The 27,747-nt window shown below is 39.9% G+C and overlaps 1 protein-coding gene across 6 annotated transcripts in view; it reads right to left on the reverse strand.

Moving 5' to 3' along the window:
- Positions 1-310: 310 nt before the first annotated feature.
- MEST (mesoderm specific transcript) overlaps positions 311-27,747 on the reverse strand; it is a 36,018-nt gene continuing 8,581 nt past the window's right edge. For 4 of the 6 annotated variants that reach the window (XM_075857518.1, XM_075857520.1, XM_075857521.1 and 1 more), the window contains exons 5-12: positions 25,429-25,565; positions 24,786-24,844; positions 23,491-23,543; positions 21,487-21,557; positions 20,988-21,089; positions 19,740-19,816; positions 5,915-5,978; positions 311-1,552 (exon numbers count right to left, since the gene is read on the reverse strand). In XM_075857518.1, coding sequence (XP_075713633.1) covers positions 1,435-1,552; positions 5,915-5,978; positions 19,740-19,816; positions 20,988-21,089; positions 21,487-21,557; positions 23,491-23,543; positions 24,786-24,844; positions 25,429-25,565 — 681 coding nt within the window. In that variant the 3' untranslated portion in view covers positions 311-1,434. Of the gene's footprint in view, positions 1,553-5,914; positions 5,979-16,938; positions 17,058-19,739; positions 19,817-20,987; positions 21,090-21,486; positions 21,558-23,490; positions 23,544-24,785; positions 24,845-25,428; positions 25,566-27,747 lie in introns of those variants that run through there. The other 2 variants (XM_075857523.1, XM_075857524.1) reach the window with 2 other exon arrangements.

Below are 27,747 nucleotides of genomic sequence, written 5' to 3' on the forward strand. Positions count from 1 at the left end.
TAGTTGTAAACCTTCCAATAAAAATCTACATTATGAGAAAAAAATGGAATACTAAAGAAGTACAGAGCCTACTTAGAAGATATAAAAAATAAAAAAATTTCACCCACTTCAAGGTATTGCTGGTTTAATAGGTGAAATGCTGGGGACAGGTTCCCTTTTAAATACAGCTCTGGACAATGATAAAGGCTGCAACTCCAGACGAGTGCAAAACAAGTGAAGCAATGTATTTACATAGATCCACATACTGTACAAATGGAAATACCCTTTAAATTATGAACTAGACACTAACATGAAAATAAAGTCCATGCCATTTCACAAATTATTAAAATACTTTTATTAAAGTAGAAAATGGAAGTAGTTGCCTTTCTTAAGTTGTTCAAAACACTGAAGCCCTTTTAGTGCTCTCCTTGTAAGGCTAAGGCCGGGTTCCCACAGGTCGGATGCGCTGCATAAAAATCACACAGCATATCTGACCTGGAACACATTCCGTCCGGAAAAAAATAAACCGCACCACACTGTGCGGTTTTTCAGATGGAATTTCCACTGCGTAAAAAAAAGCGCTTATACTTACCCCCTCCCTGCTTTGACGTCCGCTCCGGCCTCCTACGATGACGTTGCAGGCCATGTGACACTGCAGCCTGTGATTGACTGCAGCAGTCACATGGGATGAAAAGTCATCCCATGAGGTCGGACTGCAGGAAGGAGGGTGGCGTTCTGGGTAAGTATGATTATTTTTTTCGGAGTTGCAATTTTTGCGGCGTAATTGCTGCGATTACTCCGTGGAAGTCGCAACTCTTTCTGTTGCAGGTTTTGCATCCCCATTGAATTCAATGGGGAAAACCCACAACAGAACATCAACAAAAACACAGCATAAATTGACATTCTGCGGAGTTAAATTCCGGACCGCAGGTCAATTTATTAACATTTACGCTGCAGGATTTTTTCCGCAGCGTGGGCATGAGATGTACTAAATCTCATCCACTTTGCTGCTACTGAAAATGCTACGCAATTTTCGCACACAATTCCGTTGCGGAAATTCCGCAGCGTCTACGCTTTGTGGGATCCCGGCCTTAATGTACTTAAAATAAATCCCCTAAAACACCAAGAGTCTATAAATCTTCTTATAGTGCTGCCATTCGCATCAGTTATAAGGTCTGTAATCACCTCACACATGACAATGGTTTTAAAACACAGACTGGATTAGTAACATGCAATTTTCCCAGTGCAGACGCCAGAAATAACCGACAAGAAACACTTGGTCAATTAAAGAAAAATATTATACATATATATTCAAAGTGTTAAAAGACAAGCCATCCCTGAGATATTTTTGTTGTCACTGTTGGTGTTTTGGTCCAGAGCAAGAAAATGAAAAAAGGTTTAAACTTGTTATTGCTTTACCAAAGCTCCATGTTCACATGACTTGTTCTTCGTGGCTCAGAATGAATTGATGAAGTTTAAGTAGGCATTCAGGAAACCAGTGGGATCCTCCAGTTGAGGGTAGTGACTGATGTGATCATCCAGCACAGTAAAGGTTGACTTGGGAAGAAGTTTCCTGTTTGGGGGAAAAACAACCGCTTATGGCTTCTTTAGTATACTGTACAGCAGTATAATCCTTATAACCCAGAACTTTTAGCTGCCCCTAATATCACATTTATACGTGTTTGTGTTATTACAACTAGAATATATGGGAGGGTTGGGCACGGACATTGGATTATAAGGCCTGGTTTTCTGCCAATTAATGTTTCAATTCACTATAATGGGGTTTAAAGGGGTTGCGATCAGGTTTCTGTGCGGGCAAGTTAAATGCATTCATTTTGTTTATGGATCTCACTATTGAGTTGGGACTTCATGATGCTGGATATACTACAAATCTAGAATCTCAGAGTAAGGCGAAGCATTAAAGCGTGTACCTCCTACTATAAAACATATTTTAATAAATCAATAGTACTAGCAAAGATAAGAAATGTTGTAATACACCTTATTACAGAAAAATGCCTATTTTTCCACTTATCAGACTCCTTTCCTCATCCCCATATACCTGCAATGGAAGGCTCCAAATGTGATGTTAACTGGCCTATGTCGGGATGCCCGACATATTGCTCAGACTGAAGGCTGCAATATATCGCACTGAATAAGTATACAGTGGGATACATAGTCTATACAGCACCCCCTTCCCTGGCACAAGTAGGCATTCGAACAACCCCACTCTGGAACTCTTGGTGGTAGAGGTGCCTGGGGGTCCCGTTGAAGCAGCAGAAAGAGGGGGCAGGGAACAAGCAGGCTCTGGTCCCCTTGTATTACTCCCCTTTACTGCTGTTGATGTCCAGAGTCCGAACTGGTAAAACCAACCCCAGCTGCTCCAGTGACAAAACAGTTACGTCAGGAGCTTCCCCAGGGCAGGAGTTCCAGACAGAACACCAGGATTCAGAGGGTAAGCTCTCAATCCGGACACAGGGATTCTGGCTGCTTTGACGTTTACAGCGACCGCGAACTACAACCACTTTAATTTTCACTCCAGTTGAGAGAAGCCTGCGGGTGAGAGAAGAGTGGAATCACAGCACCTCCACGTATCCAGCTCCTGTGGTCAGTAGAGTGAGGAGGGGGGGACCAGCAAAGGGTAGCTTTTTATTGGTCAGAATAGGTCTCTTACAGCATGCAGTGGGAGTAAATATTTGGTCAATTCTATAGTCAACAAGATTGTGTAGACACACAAGCCAAAAAGATTTTACTCCCACTAACTGTGTGGTAAAAATTTTATAAAAAAAAAAAAAAAAAAAATTTTAAATAAATATTTCTTCATATTAGTGATATCAATAATGTATCTACCACATACAAAACAGACAACTAGTGAATTAAAAAGTGTCAATGGACTGCCAGTGATTGACCATATTTATAAAGTCTTACTAATAAGGTAATTAAAGATAGATCTTTCGGGGAAATTCACTATTTTTCTTAATCCCTTCTAAAGAATTTCATGAATTACTGAATAGCAAATGGAGGCATTCCTCTCAGTAGTACCATAGACCAAAAATACCAGTACCATATTCCATGGATTACTAGTTATTTGATGGAGGTTTTCCTCCTAGTGGTACCCTAGAGCTAGTGCCAAAGGACAAACATTTGGATATTGTCCTATAATTATGGAGAATTAAATTGTCAGAGGAAACAAGAGGTTTTCTACCTTAAAAATGGAGGCATGCATTCCTCCCATTGATATTAATAAGAGTGACCAATTACAAGTATTGTCCTATAATTCTAAACTCCTCAGGATAAAGTGTCAATAACTAAAGAATGGAGGCATTCCTCGCATTCATTCTGCAGGCTGAGCTCAGCGTTCACTTCTATCTCTGCCTTACATAAGTACCTATAAGTTGTCTGACTAGTCTACATGGATTAGTGCATTAAAATTAAATCCCCAGCGGCTCACATGACTATGCCGCAACAGTTATTCTACCTCACTGACGATGTGACATACACTGGTAATATGACTCACTGCCTCCTAAACCCTGCCTGCTATACATATCAATGACGTGCCATTCTGGGAAATAACCACAAAGCTGTACAGTACAAAAAGTGAGGGAGGACTGTGCTACACGCTGTGAACAGCATGCTATGCATGATGGGAAATGTAATTTCAGCAAGAGGCTGCAACTACTGACACGCCCCGTTGTACCAGCAGATGTAAGGATACGACGCACAAAGCGATTGCAGAGAAAGATAAAACAAAAAACCATTGCCCATATGGGGGCAGTATGTTTCCTTAGGAACACAAATAACTAACAGGGTTTTGTTTTTTCGGAAATCACCTTTAAAAATATAAATGTTTTTATACTGAACTCTGCAGGATGGAATAGCGTAATCTACTACTCTATGCTACACATTTATTTATTTTTTGCAGTATACTGACCTATACTGGTCCTCCATCTAGCAATGGAGACCTATGGACACGTTTAGCACGTATAGAGGGAGCTTTCCCAGCATACACGCTATATGTAAAATGAAAACAAGACTATTACCTATATTATTGTATGTTATTTACTAATTAATGGCAAATAAAGAAGTGGATTTTCCCTCTGGCGCAACCTTAGGTAAAGAGTTTACTCATTCGGAGAAAATGATCAGTAAAAAAACGGGCTTTATTTAGGAGATACAATTACTTAGTTTTTACTGATCATTTTCTCCAAATGAGTAAACCCTTTACCTAAGGCTGCACCAGAGAGAAAATCCACTTTTCTATCCACTTCTTTATTTGCCATTGATACATCGAGCCTATTCACAGTCCTCGAATTGGATCCCCGGCTGCACCTAAACCCTTGCTGTCATCGCTACAAAAAGACTTTTTTCATACGTCTGTGGATGTTATGCTCCTAGCATAACTTTGCAAGGTGAGCATACCTTGATACCTTATATCTGACCAGCAACCCCACTGGTTTATGCACTATTGTGCGCTTTGTGTTTTTGTTTTGTATCCTATACATTTACTAAATAAAACCAAAATAGTGAAACATTATTTTTATTATAATGTTTTTTATCTTTATTGGAACCATGACCCATTGACTTCTAAGGAAGAATGTTCAAGGCATGCTCTGTGACCTGTGCAGAGGTCATTGTGCAGGTAGGAGGAGGAGGTGCGCTGTGTCCATCACCTATTGTCAATCATGGATGCTGCTGTATAATATAGGTGTTACCTTGTATTGTAATCTTGCCTTTGATTATAATGCAATGACAGCGGAGATGTGATCTCTACAGAACAGGAAGGGTCAGTCTGAAATAGTAAACACTGAAAGATTGTAGGATTATTTTCCAATATAGATAATGGCATGGAAAATTAAGAATTAAGCTTAGATTGGCATTCAGGAGAAGACAAGAGGTGATGCAGACTAATCCGACAGTGAGCCCAGCTGTGAGGATTGACACTGAACAGCATCAAGCAGCTTGTAGTGTATTGCAATGCAATAAAAAAATAAATTTAAAACAAACTACAAAAAAGGTGACCATAATAAGTAGTAACATATTGAAAATGCTAGTATCTGACAAGACTACTAGTAGTCACTTAAATATGACACTCTAAATGTCTTTCTAGAAAACATCATAGATTCCAGATAGTAAAGTGGACCTCTGGTCTGATGCAGGCTGATATATTAGAGTCAAGCAACACCCTACTATCCATTCCCCACAGTTGCCCCAATAGGCTATTGGTAAAGTATACAGTCCATCTATATTTTGCTTATGGAGCTGCAGACTGTCGCAGAATAGTGTTTAGTCTGTTGATGGGCTGCAGGGAAGTTGTTTTCTAAAGGCCTGCCCTGTACTAGCCACAAATATCTCCATCTTACATCAGGAGTGATTGGGCTATTGATATAATGCACACCACCTACCACCAATGTGGCTACAGCCAATGGTTTGCTGACCCAGCCTACTTGTGTTGGCCATTTTGGACACACACACACTTATGACATGAGGCCACTTTTAGATTTTTTTTTTCCAAGACCACTTTAAAGTTCCCAATCGGATATCGCAGTGAAGCGGATAATTTCTCCTCTGTGCCATAGCGATTTTATCATTAAATTCTGAGTGAGCGAACAGTTAAATAGGCTGGGGAGGAAAGGAGTCTGAGAAGTGGAGCATTTTTCTGTAATAAATTATTTTACAACATTTTTTTAAATCTTTTATTACTATTGAGTTCTGGAAAGTGGTCTATAGCCGAAGGTACACTTTAAGCAACAACAGACAAGTCGATAGTGCTTCTCCTTGCTGAAATCCCACTACCGTTACTCCTCTCTACAAAAGCACATTAACTTATGGGTCAATCTTTAATATGCAATTATCATACAGTTTACGACGGTGATGTAAACCAGCGTTATAGAAGGGAGCCGAGATATAGGAGGTCATTAAAAAGGGATGTTAGACTTACTTGTATTGATCCAAGAATTCAGGATGGGGATTGACTGGATCCAGAGGTCCATAAATTAAATGCACTATGGGTACAGAATGCAAATTGTGATGTTTACAGTTTTTAGTTTTTTGTTTTTTTTAAAGTATTGTTCTTATGAAAGATTTAAGAGACATGTCAAAATATTGTCATTGTGTGATGTTGAAATTTGTGCTTCCTATGACTCAAGTAGTTTAGGACAACGCTACTCAGCTGCTGCCTAGTAGAGCAAAAAGTGGATCTCCAGAACAGCTTCATTTAGGTAAATACTTTTTTTTTTCTTTTTTTTGATCCAGCCAAAAGCTGAATTTTCGTTTTTGTTTATAGTTTAGTAGAACTGCAGGAGGTCAGCATGTTGTGCCTGTAATATGTACGCTAAAATGTGCCCATATTATGGCCGTCTGAAAGTGCCCTGATGAGCGCTATGTAGACATAACAGAACACAATAGTGCAGAACGAATCAGCTTGTCTCCCCATGCACTGGGTGCACATTGTGTCTAACAAGAACTAGGACAGCTCTCACTGTCACATTCTTAGGGTATGTTCACACGCGAACTCAAAAACGTCTGAAAATACAGATCTGTTCTCAAGGGAAAACTGCTCCTGATTTTCATGTGTTTTTTTAAGCCACTCGCGATTTTCGTGGCCCGTCGGAACAGAACGCTGTTTTTCCCATTGAAATCAATGGGAAGATGTTTGGAGGCGCTCTGCTTCTGATTTTCCGGCTGTTTGGAGGCCGTTTACAGCCCGAAAACAGGCTGTGTGAACATACCCTTATAGTGCAGGGGAGTTTGTATTTCGAGGTCTTCGTTACAGGGCAGAGAGAAAGTGGGACACAGTGAATCATGCCAGTTTTACAAAATAACTGCATTGAAAAGAATAGCATGAACACAATATTGATCAAGAACGGCAACTCTTCTTACAACACCTAAGGGTATGCTCACACACTTTTTTTCAGTCATATTTTGGAGTTTAAAACGGTCACATTACGCTCCGAAACATGCCTTAATACCGCTTGCTATTGAATGTTCTGGTAAAAAGCTGCGTAGTTTATACAAGGCGTAATTTTACGACACGGTTTCAAAAAAACACGGGAGTAAAAATACGCCTTGTAAAAAAAGAAGAAGTGATGTCACTTCTTGAGGCGTGTTTAAGTCAGATTTTTAACATTTCCAATGGACTGCAAAAAACCCTTTAAAAACGATTGGCAAATCTGCCACAAAAACGGCTGAATTTGTGAGCGTGATTTCTCTTGAAAATCAGCCTCGTATTTTTCTGCCTCAAACATAATGTGAACATACCCAAAGACATTTCCATTGTAAAAAAGGGAACACGGCTGTCAAGTTGCAAGAACAAAAAAAAAAAGTGTAAAAGCTGTTGAACGGGTTTACAAAAAAAATTAAAAATCACTTCTGTGTTTTTAAATACTCTATTAGAGCATTTCGAGTTAGGGCTCATGCACATTGCTGTATTACAGCTCTGCACAAAATGGATTCTACAGAGGTCCATGAGCTCTCTACTGTCCCTCCGTAGGTCTCCCATTTCATATGGAGGTTTGCCGTATGTATGCCTCTAGGGAAGAAAATCTGTGTACATACAGCACCTATTGGCGCCTGTACAGTTCAAAGATAAGGAGCCATACAGACTTCAGGCTCTGTGCAGCGGGCTCTGCAGTATGCATGAGCCCTCATCTATTAGCCAGAGCAGAGAGATTTTTGTGGCCGCTCTCCAGAGGACCCAGAATATCAGTGCATTACACGGATAGCCCACTGATTTCTATTAACACTGAGTAATACTCAGAGGTTGTAGGCTTTGGACAATTCATGATTGTGATAATCTTATTGTCGAGACCTTTCTAACAAAGTGACTCCCTGCTTAGACCCCCCCATAAATCACTTAATTTGTGGGTAAATCTGGCAGCAAGTGTTACATTTCCTTGCAGCGCCAGCACAGGTGATATAAATACAGAGTCCATTCAAATCAATGGGTTGTCTGTAATTGAGGACAGCACAGGTTCTCCAGAGTGAGATGCTTTTGTAACCGCTCTCCACTCTGGCCATAAGATAAGGATCCTGAACAGAGGATATCCCTCTATTAACTCTGAATTCTTTAATAGGATACATGAAAATGGGTTTTTATAAACCGGACAACCTCTTCCCCTGTGGTGGCGCTGCAGGAAAATACCACTCTACAGGTGACAAACGTACTAAATATCTTGGTTCTGTTTATAAGTTCACCCTTCAACAATTGCTCGCTCAGCTTTTCGGAGGAAAATCACCCTAAAAAAAATAAATAAAATCAGGGACTTTTTCAGCTCACTTAATCAATAAAAAGAAGAAATCCAAGCGGAGAGGATGCCGAAGAGGAAAACTTCCTATTAACAAAATAAAAAAAATGTAACAAACAGTGGAATATTGCATTTTTCCAAATATCCCCATAAAATGCCTTAAATAGGAAAAAAAATAGATTCAACAGAAACCTAAATAGAGAACAGATTAAAGAGGTAAAAAATATCTTGCAGCTAACAAAGAAATGGTCATGAAAAAATGCCAATATATGGGGTGTTGTAATGGACAGCGATTACTATGATAATGAAGCCTATAAAACCAATAGGATGCCTCCAAGCCGGTACTTCTGATGTACACCCGGGTTTGAGGCATCCTATTGGTCCACAGCCTCCTCAATGTCCGCTCCTTTCATTCTTTGCTTGTACTTGAATAGCAGCACAATTTTCTTTGCGTGCATGTTAGCACTCAATTTTCACTGAGAAATAGCATGCATGCAAAGAAAATCGTGCGGCTATTGAAGTACAAGCAAAGAATGAACGGAGCGGACATTGAGGAGGTTGTGGACCAATAGGATGCCTCAAACCTGGGACTTCTGACATATACCCGGGTTTGAGGCATCATATTGGTCTAGAGTCTCCTCAATGCCCACCCCAGTTGAATTCTTTGATTATGCAGCAATGCTCATCCCATTTGCCTCATTAAAGAGGCTCTGTCACCACATTATAAGTGCCCTATCTTGTACATGATCTGATCGGCGCTGTAATGTAGATTACAGCAGTGTTTTTTATTTAGAAAAACGATAATTTTTGACGGAGTTATGACCTATATTAGCTTTATGCTAATGAGTTTCTCAATGGACAACTGGGCGTGTTTTACTATATGACCAAGTGGGTGTTGTACAGAGGAGTGTATGACGCTGACCAATCAGTGTCATACACTTCTCTCCATTCATTTACACTGCAGATAGCTATATCGCAATGTGCAGTCACAAACACACTATAACGCTACTCATGTGTCATGACAATGAATATACATTACCTCCAGCCAGGACGTGATGTGTATTCATTCTCCTGATCACTTCTGTAGCGTCTCTGTGATTTACAGCATAGCAGGCGTAGTCTCGTGAGATTACGCTGTAAACTATCATTCACAGCGAGATCTCGCTGTGCTGTAAATCATAAAGACACTACAGAAGTGGTCAGGAGAATGAATACACATCACGTCCTGGCTGGAGGTAATGTATACTCATTGTCATGACACATGATTAGCGTTATAGCGTGTTTATGTGACTGCAATTAGCGATATAGCTATATCACTATCTGAAGTGTAAATGAATGGAGAGAAGTGTATGACGCTGATTGGTCAGCGTCATACACTCCTTCTGTACAACGCCTACTTGGTCATATAGTAAAACACGCCCAGTTGTCCATTGAGAAACTCATTAACATAAAGCTAATATAGGACATAACTGTCAAAAAAATATCGTTTCTCTAAATAAAAACACTGCTGTAATCTACATTACAGCACCGATCACATCATGTACAATATAGGCCACTTATAATGTGGTGACAGAGCCTCTTTAATAATACTCCTCAGTGCTCGCACTACTCGGCATAAAAAAAAAAAAAAGTGTCCTTGGAAAACCCATTTAAGTCCCTCTTCAGCAATATTCCTCATAAGGGTGTAAACTCGGTAGCCCAATTCCTATGGATAGAACACAATTTTCTCTTTTTTTTATTTGAACACGTTAGAATGGTAATTTTTAGCTCCAAATCCAGGGAACTATTATCGGTACTAAATTTGTCCCTTGCCATGCGAATTTATGAGAGAATTTGAAAGTAACAATGATTCTAGGGTTGTGTTTTATAGACATTTCTCGCTCGTGACACACAGAAGGCCATGTGTACGGTCTGCTAAGCATTAAAAAAAAGTTTTAGCACTGGCTATAACCCTCCTGCAGACAATGAGAATCAGTTTTAGCTTAGTGTCCATAGAAGGTAGATCTCTCTGTTTGTGCAGCAGGCTTTCTTACTTTAGTTAATATTTTCCCCTTTCTTCTTCTAAATAAGGAAACGGTTGACGCAGTTTCCCGGTTTTCCCCACCATGGGTAGCATGCACTGTGTCAATACTGCCATGTGCGGTTGTCCCCCTGCCAAAGAAAACAAGATCACCTGAGCTGCTCTTCTCAGCCACCAGTCTATGTGTCACCCAGTTTCCAGGCTGCTCTAAACCAGTGCTCCATTTCACTAGAGAGAGGCACACAGACTGTTGGTTTGCATGTAGGAGCTGAAGAGGATGAAGTTTTTGGGCACCATACCCCTCATCCCCCCCCCTCACACTGTTTAGGCCACGTGACTGGATACCTCAAATAGTCCCACTCCTCCATCTTCAGCCCCCCCCCCCTTTTCTCCATGCTAATATCGCACGGCCACTGCTAAAAATTGAGCCAAACTTATTTAGGCCTAATGCCTTCATCTTTAGTAGCAGCGCTAGTCGTCGCGGTCTGACCACACCACTAAATTTAGGCCGTAGAACCACAGCAACATACTAGGCACAGTCTGCTCCCCTTCACATCCAGATGGCATTGTGGGTCTTCTGCAATATCAATTAGGCCATTGTGACCTATGACCATGTGGTCCCATTGTGCCCATGTCTCTAGCAGCGGACAGGAGTGTTTTATTTCCTCCTATGTCCGCACTACGCAAGCTTATTATGCCCCACATTGCAGTGGGACCAGTTGCACATGCCAGCACCAGACAGCCACATTACCCACTTACATAGGCAGAGTAAAAGGATGCTATCCGTGGCCCCGTCTACTTCCGAGCTGGTGACCACTGACCAGACTGGGCACGATAATTGTCTCTGGCAGAGGCCAACATTCCTGTCTCACTGTGTGTCATGGACAGTCTGGGCTGTCTAGACAGATTTTGTTCCAGGAGGCTGACCACTGCTCCTCAGTGTGAAGGCCCATTTTTGCGGCAGTCCTAGTACAAAAGGGACAGGACACTCAATCATCAACTTTCCTTGACCAGAGGTTCGCTCTGATGCCCCCTCAACAGATTGAGAACTTATTTCAAGGAGAAGTACCAGATTCTAAATTGGACTTAAATGCTGTACAGTGCTCCAGTCATGGGACAGTCTTGACTCGGGTCTGGCAGATACTCCAGATCGGAGCCTCTTTAATCTCCACTCCACTTTTTGTGAGGGTTCCTAACCACTCTGACACGAGTCTCCCAAAGTGTAAAAGCTCCCTGGTGGGCATTTCAAACACCTGGATCGGAAGACCTCCTTGCCAATATCCCCTATGGTAGACCCGCCAGTCTGTCTACTACTAACCCAATGTCTTGGACTACCACTTTGGAATCGCCAAGGCATCTTGTCTGGAGTCACCCAAAAGTGACATTTGCATCCTCAGTTTTCCTTTACATGTAAATACACAGCGAGGCTTTTGGCACACTCCATTGTACTTACAGGGTCGATCTGCCCTGCATTTTGGTTCAAAGCTTGGGCAACTTATTTAAATTCCAAATGCTCTCTCAATAGTCTCCTCATTCCCGATTCCTTGGTCCATGCCTTCTCCTTGATACATGACTGGATAAGATTATCTATCTACCTACTGGTGCCAGGAGCTGTCGCATGCCCCAGAATTAACCATGACGCTCAGACGACCCACCTCTGCACGATAGTCACCCCTCACTCAGGTCTGCTAAAGCTGTGGACAAACTTAGTCACTTTCGGGACTCTTGGATCAGTCCCTCATTACACACGTGGCTTTACAAAAAGTGGATCCTCCAGGCTACAAAATAGAGAGGTTTAGGTCCATTACTCCTAGCTGCTTTCATGATCTCCCAAGAAGATCTGGCCGCTCCATCCTGGCCTGAAGCGCCTTAATCATTTTGTTAGGGCTAGACTCTTTCAGATAGAGTTACTGAGGACAATGATCTAGTTTTCTTTCTGCAGTGGATAACAGATCTCCACATACGAATATATTAAGGCCACCAGTGCTCCCTCAGGCCTTCCTTTGGCCTGGTGTTTAGTTCTCGTGCCTTCCCAAAGGTGCTCGCCATGCTCATGGCAGTTCTTTGGTACAGGAATATTTTGGCCATACCATACTTGGATGTTATACTGGTGAAGACCCCCTTCAGTGTCAAAGCGGGACAACCTTCAAAATCCTCCTAAACTCTCTTGCCCCTTACTCCCTTGATACAGATTAATTTACTACATTGTCTTCCCTCTATGGTGCCTTCCCCTGCATTCAGTGTCACAGTCTCCCATTTCACCAGGCAATTCTGGCCCTCTTTGATCGATCTCTGACTTTGCTGGATCATCCTATTCTTCCCCTGGTGGGACACTGGGATAGTGGGGGTTCTTCTCTTCAACCATTCCCCAGGGCCGTACCTTTTCTGTCCTTGCTTTACTCTGCCCATTTCTAGAGGGATGTCCACTCCCTTTTAGTCTAACAGTGCCACAGCGGTCGTCTACTTGAGCCATCAAGACCAGCATCTCAGCAGGGCAGCCAGGTTCCATGCTGATGGCCAGATGACCATCCTCAGCTCATATTCTCCGTCCTCCTCTAGTTTTGGTCTTTTCCACAGCAGGTTTGGATCCTGTACTTTGCCTTAGTTTTTTCCCACATGTGCTGACCTTTAGCAAAGCAGTGGCCCATTGGTTCCCCTGGGATTCACCCCATTACTCCTTGAGATTTCAACCTGGTCTTTAAGCCAAGCCAAGCCTTTTACGCATGTGCATTAGAGCTCTTCTTGATCAGTAGCCTTTTTTATTGCAGTCTCTTCCATCAGACATGTGTATGATATGGTAGTTTTCTTCCTTCCATTTTCCATCCAGTGCCCTTCTTCCCCATTCTAAATAATGCGTTTTACTCCTTCTGGATGTGATCACAGTTCTTCAAAACCAGTCTGTCTCGGTCTCTTTCCATTAGGCCGGCTCTCCTTGCCTTTCTACATAACAGCTCATTCCTCTGGTTCTGTGGGGGCCTCATGGGCGGATGTGCCATTTGGCCTCTGCACTGCAAGTGTCATAGTTCCGCTGCCGCGTCTCTATCCACATCTTACTTTGCCCTTTTTTTTTTTTTGTGTTTCCTACACCAGGGGAATGCTTTAGGACATCCCACATTTTTCTGTGTCCCCCAATGACACAAGCAAGGAAAAAAAAAAAATTGGGGGACAACTCTAACCCAGTTATTTATGTTTTACATATTTTTGGGAATCTACTAGTTTTAATAGCTCCTCTTGTTTTCAGACCGAGAGTTTTGTTTACGTTCTGTTGGCTTTTCCTAGTTGCTTCTACTGCTTCTGTACAAACCGATTAGCTCATTTTCTACAGGAGAGATATAGCCTGTGAAGGAGTTAACATTTTTAATGTTTAGTGTCGCCTACTAGTGCCCGCAGCCTATAGCAACGATCTACTGTGTCCCCCAATAAAATAAAAAAAATAAAAAAAAAAAAAACCGACAAGAGAAGGATTTTACAGTGAGTACTCAAAAAAAATCCTCTTTTTAAAATCGACATTTTAATTTGGGAAGGGACAGAGCCAGATTTAATCCAACTCATCCAGGACCTCAATCAAAATACTTGAGGATTACAATTTACTGGCCATATGAGAAAACAAGAAGTTATATTTTTAGATCGAAGAAAATATATAAAAATATGAGCATCGGTACCGAGACACACTTTAAACAAGGTGATGCTAAGGCTATGTTCACATGCTTAATAAAAAAACATCTGAAAATACAGAGCTGTTTTCAAGGGAAAACTGCTCCTGAGTTTCAGCCGGTTTTTAATAAAACTCGTGTTTTTCGTGGCGCTGTTTTTCTAGAGTCAATGAAAAACGGCTTCAAAAACAGCTAAAGAAGTGACATGCACTCTCGCGGGTGTTTAATGTGGCTGTTTTTCAAAACGGGCGCGTAAAAAAATGGCCTGTTGGAACAGAACTCCGTTTTTTCCATTGAAGTCAATGGGCAGATGTTTGGAGGCGTGCTGCCATATACGGCCCAAAAAAAAAAAAAAGGCATGTGAACAGCTATCTAGATTTCAAGAGCGGTCTTCATATAAGGTGGAAGACACACATTCCCTTTGGCCAGATAAGGACCATTAATTATACTTTAGATCAGAATTTTGAAACTCTTATCTATACTCTGTAAAATTTTTCAGCTGAAGGTTATCCAAAAACCCGAAAGTTATCCGATGACTAAGTGATTTAATAAGAATCTTGGCTCAAGTACAACGTTAAAAAAAGAAACTACCAGTAGGAAAATAATTTAATACAGCCACCCTCAACTGATATAATATTAACCAGTTAGTGACCGGCCCATAGTATTTTTACGTCGGTCACTAACGGGCCTTATTCCGATGCCATAGACTTTTTACGTCGCGGCATCGGAATAAGTAAACAGAGCAGGGAGCTGCCAAATCTCCCTGCTCTCAGCTGCCAGAGGTAGCTGAGGGCGTCCCTGCTCTGCCGGGTGAGATCGATATTAGTATCAATCTCACCCGTTTAACACCTCAGATGCGGTGCTCAATAGCGTGCACCGCATCTGAGTGGTTTTGGAGAGAGGGAGGGAGCTCCCTCTCTCTCCCATCGACACCCGGCGATACGATCGCCGAGTGTCTGTGTCTCCCATGGCAGCCGGGGGCCTAATAAAGGCCCCCAGGTCTGCCAGTAATGAATGCCTGCTAGATCATGCCGCAGGCATGACCTAGCAGATGCCTGTCCGTTTTAAATGGACAGGCATAATACACTGCAATACAAAAGTATTGCAGTGTATTATAATAGCGATCGGAGGATCGCATAGTGAAGTCCACTAGTGGGACTAGTAAAAAAGTTTAAAAAAAAAAGTTTAATAAAGTTAATAAAAAAAAGTGAAAAAAAAGTGAAAAAAAAAAAATGAAAAACCCACTTTTTCCCCTTACAAACCGCTTTACTATTAAAAAACCAAAATACAGTTAAAAAGTTACACATATTTGGTATCGCCGCGTCCGTAACGACCCCGACTATAAATCTATTATATTACTTAACCCGCACGGTGAACGTCGTAAAAATGAAATAAAAAACGACGGAAAAATTGCTGTTTTCTGTGAATCCTGACTTTAAAAAAATTTGATTAAAAAGTCATCAAAAAGTGGCATCTACTCCAAAATGGTACAAATAAAAACTACAAGTCTTCCCGCAAAAAAAAAGCCCTCATACAACTGCATCGGCGAAAAAATAAAAACGTTACGGCTCTTCAAATATGGAGGCACAAAAACAAATAATTTTGAAGAAAAAGCGTTTTTACTGTGTAAAAGTAGTAAAACATACAAAAACTATACAAATTTGATATCGTTGCAATCGTAATAACCCGCTGAATAAACTTGTGTTATTTATACTACACGGTAAACGACGTAGATTTAGGACGCAAAAAAGTGTGGTGAAATTTCTGATTTTTTTCTATTCCCCCCAAAAAAAAGTTAATAAAAGTTAATCAATAAATAATATGTCCCCCAAAATGGTGCTATTAAAAAATACAACTTGTCCCGCAAAAAACAAGACCTTATACAGCTATGTCGACGCAAAAATAAAAACGTTATAGCTCTTGGAATGCGACGATTCAAAAACGTAAAAAATAGCTTGGTCATTAAGGTCTAAAATAGGCTGGTCATTAAGGGGTTAAACACTCGTATTTAAAAAAAAATGATTACACAACATTAGGAGATTCTACAATCTGTTCTCATCTTAACGCCGAAGGACGGATATATCCGTCCTCAGCAGCTGCTAGTTCGTGCAGGAGGACGGATATATCCGTCCTGTGATGGCGCGGGTACTGTCACTGTACCCACGCGATCAGCGGCAGGAGCACGGCTGTTATACACAGCCTGGCTCCTGCTGCAACTGCCGGAATCGAAGCGAGCTCCGATTTCGGCAGTTTAACCCATTAAATGCCGCTGTCAATAGTGACAGCGGCATCTAATGTGTTTGACAGAGGGAGGGAGCTCCCTCTGTCACCCAATCGGCGCCCCCACAAACAAATCGCGGGTCGCCGTCGGGTTTCCATGACAGTCGTGGGTCTAACAAAGACCCCCAGGTCTGTCTTCAGCATCTGCCTGTTAGGCGATGCCGGAGGCATGACCTAATAGGTTGCCTGTCAGTTTTACACTGACAGGCAATAATGCTTCGGTATACGAAGTATACCAAAGCATTATATATGCGATCAGCAGATTGCATAGTGAAGTCCCCTGGTGGGACTAAAAAAAAATAACAGTTAAAAGTTTGTGAAAAAAATAAATAAATTACAGTCAAAGTCAAATAAAACTACTTTTTGGGCCCAAAAAGTGGATTTATTTAGTAAAACTGTCAAAACAAATCACACATACACATATATGGTATCCCAGCGATCGTAACAACTTGACCAATAAAATGAACGCATTAATTAAACCGCCGGATGAACGGTGTCCAAAAAAACAGCAAAATTCTCTATTTTTTCCCATAAAAAAAATAAAATAAAAGTTAATCTATAAGTCCTATGTACCCCAAAATAGTACTAATGAAAACTACACATTGTCCCGCAAAAATCAAGCCCACGTACGGCCACATCGACGGAAAAATAAAAAAAGTTACGGCTCTTGGAATGCGGCGATGCAAAAACAAGTAATTTTTTTCTAAAAGGGTTTTTATTGTGCAAACGTAGAAAAAACATATAAAACCTTTACATATTTGGTATCCACTTTATTCTATGGGTCGGCACGATTACGGGAACATGTTATTTATGCTGCATAGTAAACGGCGTAAATGTAGAACGTGAAAATCAATGCTGGAATAGCTGCTTATTTTCAATTCTCTCCTAAAATAAAGTTAATAAAAGTTAATCAATATGTTATAAGCATCTAAAAATGGTACAATTACAAAATACAACTCGTCCCACAAAAAACAAGCCCTTATACGGCTATGTCGACGGAATAAAAAAAAAGTTACGACTCTTGGAATGCGACCGCAAGAAAACAAAAAATAATCCTTGGTCATTAACGTGCAAAATGGCCCAGTCAGTAAGGGGTTAAAAAAGACCAAATAACAGAGAAACCCTAAATAATCTTTTGAAACGGGGAAAACATTGGTGATAGTCCGTGGACCGTCCGTGCTGTAATCACGAACCCTACACACAGCTATGGCCGTGGGCAGGGGGCCTAATAGACTACCTGGCAGTATACAAAAACGGAGTATACAAAAGCATTATTGAAGCAATCAGAAATTAGCATTTGAAGTCCCCCTAGTCAGACGAAAAGAATAGTTAAAGTCCAAAAGTTTATTAGACATAGAAATGATTTTATATCCATGAAATGTGCTATTATTAGGCAAAAGCAGCAAAACAAATAGACATATATGGTGTCGTCGGAATTGTACGAACACATAGAATAAAGGTAACCCGTTATTTATGCCCCATGGTGAATGGCATACATTTAAAATGAAAAAATATATATATGGTGAAATTGCTGATATTTTCCAATCCCCACTAAAAAAAAAGTTTGAAAAAGTTAACCAATAAGTTATATGTACCTAAAAAAAATGGTGCCACTTAAAAATATAACTCGGTCAGCAAAAAACAAGCCCTAATACAGCTACCGTGATGGAAAAATTTTAAAAAAAGGTATGGTGCTCAGAACAGTCCTCAATTGCCAATATAGCTGTGACATTAAAGGGTTAATACTCTAAAGGTCTAAATGAATCATTAGAACACGTTTATTCGTTTCAGAAAGGATATACTCCAATATCCTTTCAGACCCATATTTTTACTTCTTTAGGTATATCCAAAGACTACATTTTAGATTTACTATATTGATATATTTTAATATTGCCATAATTATAATTTTACCACAGGTATTAATTGATCTCACTTGCTCATATAAGAAGACATATTTATCTTATATCTTTATGTATCAAGAAAATTATTATTTTATATTTGAACAAAACACAAGCACAGCAGGCAACACTAGCGCCTCACAGCTTGTAGCAATATGTGTGGGCAGCGGGAAGCTGGCAAGCTCTTGTAGATCGCTAAGACAAATAGAACAAAATATATATAGCATCCTTGCTCCAACACAAACAACACAGACATCTAAAACAGCTGATTGAGATCAAATCACATCAAACAGTGTTAAGACCTACTGTATATATTAAGATTTTATCTTATTACGTGGTTTTAGGTATCTGGTGTTTGTGAATTGTATGTGTTGGAGCGCATATGTTATATACATTTTGCTCTATTTTATATTTGAAAATTACTATCATTTTTGTAACTTTTAAAACAGTCTATTTTTCATATGAAAAATATGGTTGTCAACATTGTGATGGTTGGAATTGTTCTTAGTGAGACTACTGGGTCCCCCATCCATTAGAAATTCCAAGCCTTCTAAGTGAATATCAATGTCCAACTATACACAGACATTTTTTAATATAAACAAGTCACTTCCATTTTTTCCGGTTGTTGAGAGCTTATGTAGTGAACATCGACTATTTTTATTACAGCACGTGACTCTGTCCGTCCCGCAACAAATACTGGTTGGAAGATACAATGTACATATGTTTTTTTTAGCCATAACAGTAATTGGTCCCACAAGACCTACTTACCACCAACATCTTTAATTTTTAAGATGATTATTACATTTTTACTTCACGAATAGCAGGTCACTTTTTTTTTTTTTTTCCCCAACGGGCAGGAGTTCACTTCCGATTTCCAGGAGTGACGACTTCTGGTTGATGAAACGCCCACCAATACCATTTTATTCATGAACCCTAATGTGATATCCGGTTAGCAAAATGTTATATTACCATATAATGCATACCTTGATGTTTGCATTTTTTTCTACGCAACGCGTCGCACGGTATTTTACTTATTTTAAACAACTAATAAAATAGCTGTTCTTGAACTATTTACAAAGGCTATGGAGCTACAACTTAAAATCCACCCTAGAGATCACTACCACAGACCACTTCAGGACGTCCAGAAAGGAAGATAGTCTATCACACATCTACTACCCCCCCATAGTGGAGTAAGTGTGGTCTCTATTGCATTGTCCTGTCTTGTGAGATTGGTATTGTTCCCTCAGTGCTGGTTATTTTCTTTCTTTTTTGGTCCCTGTGATTTCTACATTCCCAGTTTCATCTAATGTCTGGTCAGGGCCGATCAACCATAAGGTGATAGGATGTTCGATTGGAGGTGGAAGATCTCTACAATTCAATATTGATGGTTGTCCTGGCCCTAGGGTGTAGTGGTTGGTGTCCTCTGCTGTAGGACATCCTCCACACACACCAGATGAGTGGATTCTTAAATATGGTTTCATGCTTTGGGAACTCTGTCCCATATACCTACTAATTGTATATTCTTGTGTCTCAAGAGAGATGCTTTTTGTAACCGCTCTCTAATCTGACCAAGAGAGAAGGATCCTGAACAGAGGCTACCCCTCTATTAATGCAGAATTTATTTCTATACAAATGTGGCTTGTCTGTAGGAGAAAAAAAAAATACTCACATGGAATCGATGTATTGGTCAAAGCACCCACCCATCGTTCTCTGTACTTTCTGCGCTGGTTTATATACTGTAAAATACTAAAGAACCAAATTGAGGTTATAATAAATTATATTGTATACTTTAGACATCTCTTAAAAAGAAACAACTGTTAAAACTGTTTAGTAGAGGTTAAAGGCTATGGACACCTTTGACATGGAAAAAATTTATATTTATGTTAGTGGTTACCTGGAGTTTAAAAAAAGCAGCACTAAGGTTCAGGCTGCAGTCTTTATTCCGTCATTCATTTTCAGACCACCCCCCCCCCCTCTTCCCTTATATTGAGTTTGCAACCTGCTCCTAGTTTCAGACTTTTCTCATGTGAGCGTGATACAGTAATATATGCTTTATCCCTTAGTTGAACTTGATGGATATACGTTCGTCTTTTTTCAACAGTACTAACTATGCTGGATGTGAATTCTGCAGTAGCTCTCATTTCTCAGCACAGCTTTATTGCTGTACTGCTTACTACTCCTACAGCTTATGAGGGATCTCTTCTGCTGGCAGACATTGATGCTGAGGAGATTGTAATTTCCCTCCCTGAAGGCCTGGATGCTTTCCCCCTCTCCACACTCTGATGCGCCTGGTACACAGGGAGCAGAGTAGATACAGAGATCTACATCAGAAACAGCAGGACGGCCAGCTATGTAAAGGAGTTTCACAGACTCTACAGCATCATTTTGCATTTCAGAAAAAAATAAAAATAATTCAGCACAAAGGTTTACATAGCCTTTAAATAAAACCATGACTTAGCGCAAACTGTAGAACATGTAAGTCATACTTGCTTACTTTTGAGAAATGTCCTAAGAGAGAGAATGCTAATTGTGGGTGGCACGCTTGGCGCAAAATTTTCAGTATATAGTTAATATGAAGACCATGCCCCAACCACTCTTGAATCATGAGTAGTGGACATGAACTGTACTGAAATACATGGAGACTTTAACATAGCAGACACCAGCACCCCAGATTTTACCAGAATCCTAAGACAGTGACCCTGGCCCCTTACCACAGCTTAGCAGCACAACCTTTCAGTTAGAGTGCCTCCTCTGATTCCGTATTGAGAAGTCTGGGGGATAGCCTACTCTTCCTGAAGGCCCTCTGAACATTACAGAAGAGTAAGCAACACTGGTATGGGTGCGTATAAACTATAGTAGTAGTAATAATCCATTGTCCTCTGGAAACCCAATGCCAACTAGATTATTTATGCTTTACCTGTCTACTACTAGATTGCCATCATTGTTCCTGAGTGCAGTCCACATATCCCAATATTCAGCTTCTGAAGGCTGTGTATAAGGACCAAATACCTCACCGATACTGCCAATACAAAAGCAATAAACCATCATCACAGACAATGGACAATACAAACTTTTTGTAAATGACAACTATTAGTAACTGTTATTTTCTGATTAACAGAATTCCTATGTCATAATATACTATGTAATATATTTGTAAAGTATAATACCATGCATTTTATGGCAATATAACATTTGTTACTATGGGAACACGGTTCAATTTCTAAGTGGACTGCCACCTCATTTCTCAGAAAGTATTACTCAATGAACAAATGTGACCTGCAAAGTGTGAGAGAAGGAAAAAAATGCAGTCGTAACTAGCACCAGACGTAACCAAGAAGGGAGATAGCAGTAAATGCAACATTCATTGATCAGCCCAATGAATGTTTTAATTCTAGAAATCCTCCAATAATACTCACCCTTTGCTAAAGAAGTAAAAGTTCATCAGCCTAGTTAGTACTGGTGTAAAAATCCCACCATCTTTCAGCAGCTGGTGGTAGAGAAAACAATGAGAAATATTTTGCTTATTTATTAAACTCCACAGTCTGTGTATACTGAAAGTGACTTCAAAAGTATTGTGATCTTTGGATCCCCATTCTAAATTGTTCCAAATTGCTAAAACCTTCTACTACTGAAGTAAAACACAATTCAAGGCATATTCACGATCTTGCACAACCTACAAATTACCTCCAACTATACTATAAAGGGTCCTTCATGAATCTACATCCAAACCTACCTACATACGGACCAAAAAAAAGGATAGAGTGCATTGGCCTTTATTCAGTTAGACATTTCCCATTTTCAAGGCTCTTTTTAAGTGTGTGGTTGGCTGTGGATTATGTTAAACTATATTTCCAGTTATGGAAACTTCTGACATATCATAGATCAGGAGATATCAAGAACAACACCGTGCCCCTGCTGTTGGCTTCATTGAGGAGAGGTGAATATAGGCCGAAGACTAACACAAGAAGAGGGTAGGGTATCTGTGTTGTATGTTCAGCTCCTAATAAAACGACGGTTGACTTTTTCTTCTAGAGGATACTAGTCCCGGAGGCCGAGCAGCTGCAGGGTGCATCCATACAAGCGATGCGTGACTGATTCTCATGAAATAGAGTGAACTGCACTTTTTTATTTGCAATTAAAGTCCTTGGCCATCCTCATCTCTGCCAAACGAAGCCAATATCTCTAGGGCTTCATCTTTTTTTTTTTTTTTAACAATTTACAATGTACAATTTAAGACCATGGCCATTTTTTGGTTTTTTTTCTCCACGCATTCCAAAAGCCACATTTTTATATTTTTCTGTCGACAAAGACACACAGGGGTATATCTTTTGCGGGACGAGTTATGGTTTTTAATGGCACTATTTAATGCATTATAAAATGTACTGGGAAACTGAAAAAAAAAAAAATATCTTTGCGTGGTGGAAAAGTGAAAAAAAAAATTAAAAAGTGATTCCTCCATTGTTCTTTGGTTTTTGTTTTTTTACAGTGTTAACTTTATTCTGTGGGTCAATACAATTACAAAAATAACAAATTCATATTGTTTTTTTTATGCTTTACTACTTTTACAAAGGAAAAACTATTTGTTAAAATATTTGATTTGTGTTGCCATATTCTGAAAGCCATAACTTTTTTTTTATGTCTATGGAGCTGTGTAAGCGCTTGTTTTTTGCGGGCCGTGCTGTAGTTTTTATTGATACAATGCAACTATTTGACCACATTTTATTCCATTTTTTTGGGGCGCTAAGATGACCAAAAAAATTTCTCGTGCTTTTTTTTATATCTTTTTAATATTTTTCTCTCTTACAGACACCAATTATGTTATTAGTTTTTTCTTTTTTTAATTACTTGAGGGGAAAAATAGGAAAAGGGGGCTTTTTAAACTTTTAATATTATTTCTTTTTTTGCACCCCTAAGGGACTTGAGCAAGCAATCGTTTGATTGCTGGTACCCTACACTGCAATACTAAATACACTGCAATACTTCTATAAGGCCAGTTGTTGGCTCAGTTTTTTTGAGCCAAACACAGGAGTGGACACAAAAGAAGCATCAGTCTTTGCTTTATAACTTTCCTTCTTTATGGATCCACTTATGGCTTTGGCTAAAAATAAACACAGCCAAAAAAAACACTAAAAACTGCGTGCGTGATTCTGGCTTTTAGATGGCAGACCAGGGAGCCTTCATTTGCGGTGCCCATGGAGTGACAAAGGGGGCCGCCCCTCTCCTAACAGTTTAGATGCCGCGTTCACCATTGACTGCGGCATCTAAGTGGATAAAAGGCCATTGCAGTGAGGCTTGCAAAAATCCATGTGCTCACTGCTAGAACACCAATCAGATGTATGGAACGGATTTTCAGTCACATACAAACCTGCCATGAGTGAATATACCCGAAAATATGACACGCTTTTTACTATAAATCATACATTAAAAACAACCTTCTGAATTAATCTGGGGTGATGAGTCTCTGGGAAGATTCCTGCAAAAAACAAAAATAATTTTTTAAAAAAAATTTGGTGTACAAATTTCTCCCAAAAATAGATTCCAATTTATACAAGTGTGAATACATTGATATTTTGCAACCAGTCAAACTAATCTAAAGCTAATACTTACAGTTGAAGTAATAAGTTTACATTCACCAACTTAGATGTGACCTATTACAGGTGGATCCTGCGTGTCTCGCCAACACTGAACAAGTCAGGGCAGCGGGACTGACTGATTCAGTGTAAAACAGGAGATACAGCTGTTCTGTATACAGAGAATACAAAACTGCTGTATCTTCAAAAGTAAAACTAGTTTTTGATAAAGACTAATTACAAAATTACACTAAACACACTGACTAATCTATTTATTTAAGGGGGGAAAAAAATGCCCTCATAAGCCTTTAAGCTTCAGTTTACACGTGTAGGATTTCACACAGAATCTGAATTAAAGCCAATGACAATTCGCACCTAAAGCAGGTAAATGGGGTTTCTGCAAAACCATTCATATTTTACAGGAAAATTTTTGTTGTTTTTTTTTCCCCACACCAAAAAAAGAATATAAAAAAACCTGCAGAAATAGGTCGCATGCTGCTTATTCCTGCAGATTCTGCACGGAAAAGTTAAGGATTAGCCCCAATGAATTACAATGGGGGAAATCCTTGTGTTGTTCTGCAGCCCACCAACAGCAGAATTGCCCCAGATTTCTGCCGCAGATCATGTGGTAATTACACATCGGATTTTGTATATGCAAAACCAACAACGGTGAACGGACCCTTATAGTATAAACTACTTTCTATTAGGATACAAAGTAGGGCATGACAAGTATGAGCTGTGCTCCAGGACAGAAAGAAATGTTCATGTAACTGATGCTATGACCCAAGATCATAGCCAAATAGAGGGCAGGGAAGGGGTTAAAGGAGGGTACACTGCAAGAAGTCTAAAGAAATTTGAACAATTATTTAGCACCCTGGATTTTAGGAAACTCAATTACTAAGGATTACTGATTACTCATCAAATACCATGAAGTGGTATGTTTAATGAGATGCCTTTAGAGAAAATGTTCAAAAGGATACTGTAACCAGATTCCCAAAATCTTTTTTTTTTTTTTTTATATATTCATATATTGTAGAGTTCACATTGAAAGAGAGCAGCAACCTCAAAGAAAAAGAAAAAATGAACCCTCCTGGCAGGACTGGCCTATGTGAATCAAAATCTAATTTCTGCAAACATTGCCTTACCTCCATTGGAGAGACACAAACTCCCGATGTTAATGTGTCCTTTTCTTCTGTGTTCATACCTAAGGAAAAACTCTTTAAGTTGTAAGACTAGATACAAAAAGAATAAAGATCTGTGGGCACTAATTATCCATTGTGTACCCTGTGCGCGAATGTTAATACTCATCTACAATATAAGAAATTCTATCTAACAAAATTATAGACAGGTATTTAAAATATGGAACAGAAAAAACATGAAAAAGGCTAGAAAATTTAATTTTGCTTCCCATGAAAAAGGTAAATTCGGCTTTTGACTATACGGTAGCTTTGAGCCATACATGCCCCCAAAGTTATCTGGACAACTGTAATGACCAGCACAGGCGATGGTCTAGCAGAAGATTGCCTGGGATCTCTGGAGCAGCTCGGTTTACTTACCTAAACATCACTGTTCCAGAGATCCCCTTCTATTGACTGCAGCTGTGGCAGTCAAATAATACTTGGTTACTGTCCAAATAAGTAAAACTTTGGGGGCATGTGGAGCTCCAAAACAATATATTGCCAGAAGCTTCATTTTTCAGTTTTTGAACACACCTTAAAAAAAACATAGGACCTATCTTCACAACACAAAATGAAACCTTCATGCAAGTGTGGGGGTTGGAGTACTGACCTATGAAGCAATTCCTGGGCGACGGTATCTCCATAATCGTGAGAAAGTAAGTTCAATTTTTGATCTGTCAAGCCAAGGTGACTGATCAGAGCTTCTACAATACTGGCCTGTTCAAAAATGGAATAGCGGTGGAACCTCTGCAAAATGAATGTTATTATTAAAACTATGGAAATGAGCAATATGGAGAAAAAAAAAAAAAAATCAAACCTCAAATTTGTGCAAAACCTGGAGTACTGATTATCATGTACACAACCGATAAAAAGGGTTTTTCGTGCGCTGTAAGTTTTAAAGAAAAAAAAACCCTTTGGCTAGGATTCCAAGCATGATGTCTCACATAAGGTACACTCTTATCACTATATATAAGGGCATACAAAGTTGAGTATTTTCAGTTCTGTGCCAAGAATAATTTGTAACAAAGCTACTTAGTCTCCAGCTTTTAGTTCATATAAAGAATTTTTTTTTTCCAATACAAAATGAATTTAGTCTGATCACCAACCACACTAACACTTTCCTTTACTGTTCAGATGTAATACAAGCTAGAAGAAAGAGGTGGTCCTAACGTCTGCACACATAGAAAAGAGACACTGAGATCAGGGACAGGTCTCACAACTAAATGGGAGGATGGAGTCAAGGTACTTTTACACCGGCCAAGTTTGGCCAGTGCAACGAGAGCCAATCAACGAGACAGCTCGTTGATCAGCGCTAGTTTGCTCCTGTGACAAGGAGCTAGTATGGGGACCAGCGATCGTTACTCCGATCGCTCGTCTCCACACAGTTCTATCGCGTCGGCGGCACGTCTCCCTGTTTACACAGGGAGATGTACTACCGACAACAATAATAGTTTACACATTTAAAACAAAACGACCAGTTGATGAACGAGCGTTTGCTCGTTCATCGCTGATCGCTGCTCTGTTTACACAGGGCAATTATCGTCAAGCATTCTATGAACGCCCATTTGCCCGATAATTGGCCAGTGTAAAAGGGCCCTAAGTAGAGGCTCTTGGAGGTAACAAAGAATAAACAAAAACAATATCTGCAAAAAGAGAGAGTAAAGGGCTTTTTACACCAGCCGACAATCGGCCGGTGCAGCGACCGCCGATCAATGAGACATCATCGATTGTTACACTCGTACGCTCGTTACTCTGATCGCTCATCCCCATCCATTATCATCATGTCGGCAGCGTGTCTCCGTTTACACACCAAGACGTGCTGCCGACAACGATATTTAACTTTTTTAAAACGATATGATCAGAAGATGATCGAGCGCTTGCTGCTCGCTGCCGTTTAAACATGGCAATTATCGACGAGCCTTATATGAACACACTTCTGCACGAACATCGCCCAGTGTAAAAGGGCCTTAAGAGAGAATGCAGGAAGGACAGCCAATGAACACACAAATGGCAGACTTCAGAAATAGGCATGATGCAAAATGTAAAAAATAAAAAGATTAAAAATAAAGTAAAGCATTCTGTGTGGATACTGTTAAGGGAAGAGGGGACGTTTTAAAGAGGCTCTGTCACCACATTATAAGTGCCCTATCTTGTACATGATATGATCGGCGCTGTAATGAAGATTACAGTAGTGTTTTTTATTTAGAAAAATTATCATTTTTGACAGAGTTATGACTTATTTTCGCTTTATGCTAATGAGTTTCTCAATGGACAACTGGGCGTGTTTTACTTTTTGGCCAATTGGGCATTGTACAGAGGAGTGTATGACGCTGACCAATCAGTGACCAATCAGCGTCATACACTTCTCCCCATTCATTTACACTGCAGATAGCTATATAGCTATGTGCAGCCTCATACACACACTATAACATTACTGCAGTGTCCTGACAATGAATATACATTAGCTCCAGCCAGGACGTGATGTGTATTCAGAATCCTGACGTGACGTGACGTGTATTCAGCACTTCTCTGTGATTTACAGCATAGCAGGCGTAGTCTCGCGAGATTACACTGTAAGCTGTCATTTACAGCGAGATCTCGCTGTGCTGTAACTCACAGAGACGCTACAGAAGTGTTCAGGAGAATGAATACACATCCCGTCCTGGCTGGAGGTAATGTATATTCATTGTCAGGACACTGCAGTAATGTTAGTGTTTGTGTATGTGGCAGCACATAGCGATATAGCTATATCGCTAGTGCAGTGTAAATGAATGGAGAGAAGTGTATGACGCCGATTGGTCACTGATTGGTCAGCGTCATACACTTCTCTCCACAACGCCCATTTGGTCAAAAAGTAAAACACGCCCAGTTGTCCATTGAGAAACTCATTAGCATAAAGCTAATATAGGTCATAACTCCGTCAAAAATG

Source organism: Rhinoderma darwinii, chromosome 3, assembly GCF_050947455.1.
Source record: "Rhinoderma darwinii isolate aRhiDar2 chromosome 3, aRhiDar2.hap1, whole genome shotgun sequence".
Classification (NCBI taxonomy): domain Eukaryota; kingdom Metazoa; phylum Chordata; class Amphibia; order Anura; family Rhinodermatidae; genus Rhinoderma; species Rhinoderma darwinii.